Source organism: Octopus bimaculoides, chromosome 3, assembly GCF_001194135.2.
Source record: "Octopus bimaculoides isolate UCB-OBI-ISO-001 chromosome 3, ASM119413v2, whole genome shotgun sequence".
Taxonomy (NCBI): domain Eukaryota; kingdom Metazoa; phylum Mollusca; class Cephalopoda; order Octopoda; family Octopodidae; genus Octopus; species Octopus bimaculoides.
The window spans coordinates 152,911,463-152,919,739 of NC_068983.1; the positions used below are offsets into that span (position 1 = coordinate 152,911,463).

The following is an 8,277-nucleotide window of genomic DNA, read 5'->3' on the forward strand; positions in this document are numbered from 1 at the left end:
CATACATACATACATACATACATACATGCATACATACATACATACATACATACATACATACATATGTATGTGTGTTTACATATTTATGTAAGTATATTGAAATGTACTAATTAAGCAGAGAATGTGGTACCGCTCTATTTATATCATAGAGTAAATTATTCAATTTGCAAGCAAATGAATTTTCTCATACCTATCTCAAATTTTAGTCGTACGAGTTGCAAGGGCGTGGAATCTGATTAATCGATATAACACACTTTAGACATTTTGATGCGTGCATCAGTCTGTGAGCTAGTACAATCGTTAACACGTCGGTGAAAATACTTCGTGGCTTTTCTTACGTCCGTGTTCAAATTCCATTGATGTTGCCTTTAATCTTTTCGTGGCTGATAAATTAAGTACCAGTTAAACATTCAGGTCCGTGTAATCGATTTTCCCCTTCCCACCAACTTTCTGGCCTTACACCAACATTTCAAATCAATATTTTTATGTGTGTGAGTACAATCATATTTTTATGTTCGTTACTTGCAATTACCATACTTCAATATTTCTTAAGTAATTGTTTCTTCTCATTATTAAGTTACGTTTTAATTGATGTCCTCTAGTCACAAACTATGACAAACTATAATATATTATACGCCCAAAACCTTGTTTTTACTTCGTTAAATCTTTCGTCATTCGCGTTGCTTCTTTTTTTAGAGAGAAAAAAATAGTAATATAAGACCCTTTTAATTCATTCCCACTAAAATATATTAATTTAATTTTATGTATAAATTACATACACACACGATCATACACTCACAACTACACGCACGCACACATCTATATACGCACATATATAAACATTAGGGTATTTCAATTTTATTTCATTTTGAATGTGCGAACAATTATACATGCGGCTGGTAAAATAATTTGATCTGTTCATTTTTATTCATATTATCTCTTGTTATAACAGTAGCTGTGTATTTCTCAGTGTTGCAATCCCCATACATTAACTCTATCAACGTTCTAATCCCTTCTCGCTCCTTCCTCGGCTGTGTGGTAAGAAATCTGATTCCGAACCTGCATTGAAGAGCTGTGCGGCTTTGAATCCTAGGTTATTGCAGGATCTTGTCCTGAATTTAGATAGATTGTATAGTTCCTTCGGTACTGTACATTGGCGGCCAGTACTGGCATTTGCATAACCCTCAAAGCGAAAATTAAGTACTAACCCTTCTAGTGTTAGATAATTACATATTAGACAATTGCATATCTGTAGATAATTAGATATCTGTCGCACCCATACTCCAGGGAATAAAGTTGCAGTTTTTTAGTCTCACTCTGTAGCTCATGCGCTACAATCTTTCAATCTTTTTAGTGTAGTGGTGACCATAACTGGGAGCAAAGTAAGCCCATAACTGTAAAACGAGGTGGGAAAAAAATAGTACTCGAATACTGGAGGAAGATTAACATGCTTTATTATTATTATTAAAGCTGCAAAAACATCTATCACAATAAACTGCTACTCAATATTTGTTTTTTTTTTTCTTGCACGTTGGTAGAGAGAATTGTTTGTTTCGCCAATGTAATTTTCCTTGCAGATCATGTTTGCATTTACCTTAAGCGAGAATCCGCTCTTGAATTTTAGGTGATACCCACTTTCTAAATATTTAAAGTTGCTCATGTTGTTGCAAGTTCCACATCTGCAATCTCCACATGCTGCTATGGAGAATTCTGATTCATTCTCTGATGTGAAGTTTGCTCTTGTGAGGTGTTTTTTTTTAGATATTTTGGTTGGCGTCTACTGTTATGTATTGGGTTTTTATCAATCAGATTTTTCATTTTGGGGCATTGTAGATGTATAGGTAGGTTTGATTATATGGTGTGAAAGATGTTGACTGCCCCAGAATTGTGCGTATTGATAAATGGAATAGTGTGTTCATTGCTTTTTTCCTTTGGTGTCCTTAGCTGTATGATGCTCAGTTTCATCGCCTTGTAAAATCCATTCTTTATTAATTATAAGGGGTATTTCTGTCGAATTATCTTATCCAAGCAAGCAGGAAAAATAAATCCTACAAAGGGATGAAGGATACTGAAAAATATATTTAAGCAGGCCCTGCTTTTTCATCCTACAGAGTGACTCCCATGTAAATATACAATATACATATTAATACAAAAGTCATCTATGATGTTTGATTAAGTATACATAGAGAACAGATTGAATTATAAACAGTTCCAAATTATTTTTTTTATATTCTGACTTTATTTTCCTAATTTATGAACGTTGTACTAATATTCAATGTTCGTGCATGAAAAACATGGAATTACACAGAATATGGGACTTGACTATACAAGTGTAATGGAATATAAATGTTTCATAGGAATTCAAACTTTTATATTTTTCAGAGAATATCGCACCCACCCAACTTTTCTTCTTTCCCATCCTACTACCTAAAATTGACATCCTGAAAGGTCATCAACCCATGTGAGAAATGCGTGTTTATCTACAAATACGTTGGTAGGTATACAATAGAAAGAGAAAAAGAAGGAGAAAAAGAAAATTGTTTTGTAATGAAATTTCAATGGATTGACCGCATCGAATTGAAAAGAAGCCTCTTTCTCTCTCTTAATCTATCTATCTATCTATCTATCTATCTATCTATCTATCTATCTATCTATCTATCTATCTATCTGCCTGCCTGTCTGGCTGGGTGTCTATCTATTAGGTCGTCAAGTATAAAATTTGTAGAAAAGAACAAAAAGTTTTCGAATATTTCATAAATACAAAGAATAGTTTTATTCATCAAAGTATGCCATATATTGTCAATACACTTTTTCCATTTCAGTGGTAGCTTGTCCATTCCGGAACTGTAAATGCATGGCAATGTAGAGTCAATCAAATCTTGGAAGGCCTGTTTAACAGCATCGTCGGAATTAAATGTTTTCCTATCAAAAATGTATCCAAATTCTGGAAAAAGTGATAGTCAGTGGGAGCACGATTGGGTGAGTATGGTGGATGATGAAATTACAGCTCCAACTCCTGGAGTTTCGCCAATGTCATTTTTGCGATGTTTGGTCAGGCGTTATCTTGCAATAAAATAGGTGTAGATGTGCTGACTAGTCTAGGATGTTTTCTTTTTGTAAGTTTATGCATCATTTGGTCCAGTTGGCTGTAGTATACATTGGCCGTGTTTCATGAGCCAGGTTTAACGAAATCATAATGGACCAACGCTGCGCCAGACCACCAAACGCACACCATCAGCTTCTTTTGATGATTTTTGCTTTTCGGACTGTGTTTGATGGCTCATCTTTGTCCAACCATTGTGCTGAATGGTTACGGTTGTTGTACTGGATCCATTTCCCAGCACATGTTATAATTCGATTAAAAAATGATTCAATTTTGTGACGAGAAAGTAGCATAATGTACACTTCCAAACTTTGCTGTTTATGTTTTTCATTGAGTACATGTGGAATCCACTTATCCAACTGTTTCATTTTACCGATATGAAGTAGCTGAGTCAATATTGTTTGCTTGCTAACAACGATCATTCACGGGCACTTTGAGACGGAACTGACTCAACGGTCGCTTTCAGTTCGTCATTATCTACCCTTGTTTCTGGTCGACTGCGTTGCTCTTTTGTGAGGTCAAAGCTACCAGAACGAAATTTTGCAAAACAATTTGATACTGTCTGCTGTGTAATAACATCAGAATGAAATACTCCCTTAATATTCTGAATCTACCGTGATGCTCTATTTCCAAAAGAGAACTCATATTTCAACACTGTACGAATTTCCGATTTATCCATCTGTAAAGAGAAATAGCAAAAAACGATTTATAAGTACTTTATAAAGCGAAAAAGGATTTAGAATAAATAGATATGTCGGCTTTCTAACAAAAAATAAAAGTTGGCAAAATATAATAATCGTGCAAAATGAGCAGCTGTCAAAGTTTATCATATATTTTACTACAAATTTCATACTTACCCTAATATCTGTCTGTCTGTCTGTCTTTCCTTTTCTCATCCTGTCTTATTTTTTCACTTTTTCTTGATTTTCTTAAAAATTCTATTTCCACCTCTTTGCTTTTTTCTCTCTTTCATCCTTTTTCCAAAATAAAAATAAAAAACATTTTTTCTTCTCTTCTAAACAAGGCAAAAATGCATCCGATTCATATATATCAACAACGAAACGTTCTGTTTTTTTTTTGTTTTAATTTCGATTTTGTCTTGACGTGTTCGATAAACGAACGAAAGTTATCCAAAATTCTGACTTTTTTTTGTCTGTGTTTGTCCTACATCACTGCTTCGCAATTGGTCTTTGTGTATTTATATCCAGGTAACTTAACGATTCCTCGAAAGAGAAAGAGAATATGTACAAGACATTAAAAAGATAACTTCTCTGATCGATTCATTCGACTAAATATGCTTCAAGGTGAAGCCTTAACATGGCCGAAGTCTACCTCCTGAAATAAGTAAAAGATAGAATATGTAAGAGTGCGAAATAAAACCACCGGGAGTGAGGAACCCATAAACATCGTCACAGCATCCTTGTAGTAGAGGGAAACTCTGCAGAAAAACCCAGCTGTTTCACGTGATAACTGATCATCTCGCTTCAACCTATCACCAGGTGCTAATCACAGAGACTCAGAGAGTGGTACTCGTGTTTTACAGATAATTATCACTATATTCCACTAAGGTACAGATATGTCTCTTTAGGCTGACCGCTTTTGTCATTTCATCTTTTGAAAATACTACGGCAATGGAAGAATGGGAACGCGTGCATATCACTTAGAATTGCACAGAAATTTACAACATTCATTTGCACGTATGCTTTAAACCATGCAGATTTTGCAGGATATTGATAACAAAGAAGCACAAGGAGACGATAGTAATCTGTGAAGATGCAGTAATCAGTTATTAATATAAGGATTTGTGCCTTGTATTTCTGGGCAACTGGCTTCATTTCATGCTGTCCTAATCCGCATAGATTAAAATAGAAGCTTAGTGCTAGTGCTAGAGAGAGCTTTCTTCCTTCAGCTGTATTATCTACTACGTTCCGTTGCGACAAATCTTCCAAGGCTGGAGTGTTTTTATCACTGTTTGTGTCTATATAGGTACCGAAAGTAATTAACACGAGCAAGGTGCATACTATCTATTCAACATTGTGCATAACTGCCAAATCACTCACATTCAAACTCTGTTTCATTTATCTCTCTCTATCATTCTCTCAGAAAATCTTCTCTGGATAGAACCATTATTAACACAAATCGCTTTATACATATATAACCATTCCAAAACATGCTTACTGATATACGCATTATATTCATCCAGAAAGTGATAAAAGCGCTGCAAAATGCGAACATACATACACACACACACACACACACACACACACACACACACACACACACACACACACACACACACACATGCACACCTTTACGAACAGACATATATAATTACAAATACATGAAAGCATACTAACATCCATACATACAAGTGTGTAAGAGCGTGTGTTTATAACAGATATGCGCATACAAAACTGCTCAGCCTACGTTTATTAGGAAACCGCTACTTCTACGGACATAAATTTAACTACGATGTGTGTATAATAACATTGTTATCTTGAGAGACAAAAATATTAACATTATACTCGTAAGACAATCATACGAATATGGGTTCACGCGCATACACATAAAACCATCCTCACACAAACACCAGGATAGAAACACACATAATAAAATATGAAAAAGTCGTTTTCAAATTGAGATTTTTTTGTAAATAATAATCAAAACTAAAAATCAATAGAAATAACGCAGAACTTAATGATAGCAACTGTTTATATCATTCCCTTTCTTTCTCTATCGCATTTTCTGTCTTTTCTACCACTCTTCCTTTTTCTTATTTTTGCAATATCTATTTTTCTTCTGACGTCCATTTTTTTTTTTAAATTCTTATTTTGGTTTTTATTTGTCTTGTTATTATGCAATTAGATATAGAACCTGTGGCAAATGAAATTTAAGTGTTTCGATAATGGTAAGAAAAATAAGAGAACAAAATGTAATAAAAATAATTGATGTTAATAATAATAATAATTATGGTATTACGGTAATGTTGCTGCTACTACTACTACTACTACTACTACTACTACTACTACTACTACTACTACTACTACTACTGCTGCTGCTGCTGCTGCTACTACTACTACTACTACTACTACTATTACTACTACTACTACTACTACTGTATTTGCTAGAAGACAATGGAAGCAGAGACATTGCAAAGACAATTTTCAATATAACGACAACAGCAACGACACAGAAACGTAACCACTGTACATTATTGTATTGAATAATGTATTCTATGCAATAGAATACGTTGTAAGGTTACATAAAATTTGAGTAAACTGTAAAATGAAAGAAACAACAATTAAGGTTATGTTTCTGTATATGTATTGAAACATCCGAGAGCTGCTCGTAGAATTTCCATAGAATGATAGGCTCTCTGATCAATAGAGCAATTCTCTCAAAATATATATCTACTTCTGTTTACAGGTGCCTACTCAGAAGAGACCCTTTCACACGGACCTTCCTTTCTAATCACAACTTACTTTCAGGAAATTTGCTTTAAGGTAGCAGTTCATTCTCTCCTCGCGCCGAACTTTTCAAGTGAAGCTTGAAAACATTGATGAGGTGATGGCCGAAGAGGGAGACGTATGTCTCTAACGCTTTCAGTCTATTACACAAGCTCTTTCACTTAGACAACGGGGGGAAACAAAAAGTACTGACAGTCATTCTCATGTAATAGGTAGGGAAGACGGTCTTAAAAAACAACACGGCTGATATCCAGATGCACCCTACAGGTAGCTGCAGCTGTTCGGTGCAACTCCACAAATCAGCAACGCTCGGGCACGGGACCACTGCGTGCAGTTTTCTGCGGGCATGGATCTCGGACAAATCAGACCAACAACCCTTCCATGCCTGTAGAGTTTACCTTACATCATTGACACTTCCAGGTCAAACATTTCTAGATATTCTCTATGGGCCCTGGTTCGAAAGTCTTCTGGAACAGACCAGCCAGTTGATTTTCGTTGACGTCTAGAGTATACTTAAGAACTTTACCATTCTTACCTGACTCTGAACCTCAAAATAACTTTTATGGGGAAGTTCCATCGACCTTAATGGTCGAATGGCAGAGAACTGCGAGCAACTAAAAAAACGCTAGGTGTTAGATTATAATCAGACTGACCATTCTTGGTTCATTTTTATGATGTCACCACTCGTATTCGTTCCCTTTCAGACACTATGACAGTGATATCATCCGCGTTTACTGGGAGGGATCTTCTATATACTATTATGCACGAAATGTCCCACAAAGGCTCTAGTTTCCGTAGAAGCGACCCCAAGGTTTTTAACATACATACGAGATTAATGTAGATAATCTCGACAGACTGAAGGCATTATACTGAATGATCTCGGTCGAGGGCCATTCACACAAACTGCTGCATACAGTGGCATGAAAATACGATGTCGCTGTACAGTGATATGAAACCACAGAAGTCGATTTCAACAGAGCTCATTCCAGGTTCTTAATCCTCTCCCTCTTTATCCTCCACTACCCTTCTTTATCCTCCTCTCTCACTCTCTCCCCTTATCTCCTTCTTCCACTTCACCTGCCCCTCTCCTTACCTCCTTCTTCCCGACCCATTTCCCGCTATATATCACTGCTAATCATAAACAAAACTCACCCTATTGTTATTAAGGCCGATTTGCTGCTATTCGAGACCTCTGGGTGAGACTTGGAACAGCTCGTATGAAACAAAGTCACAGCGACATGCAGTACCAGGCAGTGGCTCTCATGGCTTCTGATCTTAACTAAGTGGAAAGTGTTATCATTTACATTGTTTTGTCTTGGTATAAAATATGGGCTACAGTAAATATTCTGCTCAATACCACAGATTTGCTTTTCAGGTGTTTGGCCTTAACCAGTTGAGCATGTCCCTTGGTGGCTGACGATATGTGCATCTCTGATCATGAGCAGAATTAGTGGGGGAGTATCATTGCTATGTGTTGAGTGGAGTTCTTTGGAGTTTGAATAATTCAACTCTGGAAACATGGGTAATTCTGTGAACATCCTTCAACAACCCTTCTTCAAGGACCATTTGAGTGGGATGAGCTGCTCGCCCTGAAGAAAATTCTTACTGGGCCCCATCTGCAAGGTCATCGACAATTTTGCGTTTCAATGTTTAATGCCTCTTAACGCTCATCAGTGGCTTTCATTAGGCACATCACGCCTTGTTAAT

The 8,277-nt window shown here is 36.2% G+C and overlaps 1 protein-coding gene across 1 annotated transcript in view; it reads left to right on the top strand.

Moving 5' to 3' along the window:
* The first annotated feature begins 2,931 nt into the window (after positions 1–2,931).
* Positions 2,932–8,277, top strand: part of LOC128247385 (uncharacterized) — a 10,804-nt gene continuing 5,458 nt past the window's right edge. Inside the window, exon 1 of the mRNA XM_052966815.1 lies at positions 2,932–3,046. Within this exon, the coding sequence (XP_052822775.1) occupies positions 2,932–3,046 (115 nt within the window). The remainder of the gene's footprint in view (positions 3,047–8,277) is intronic.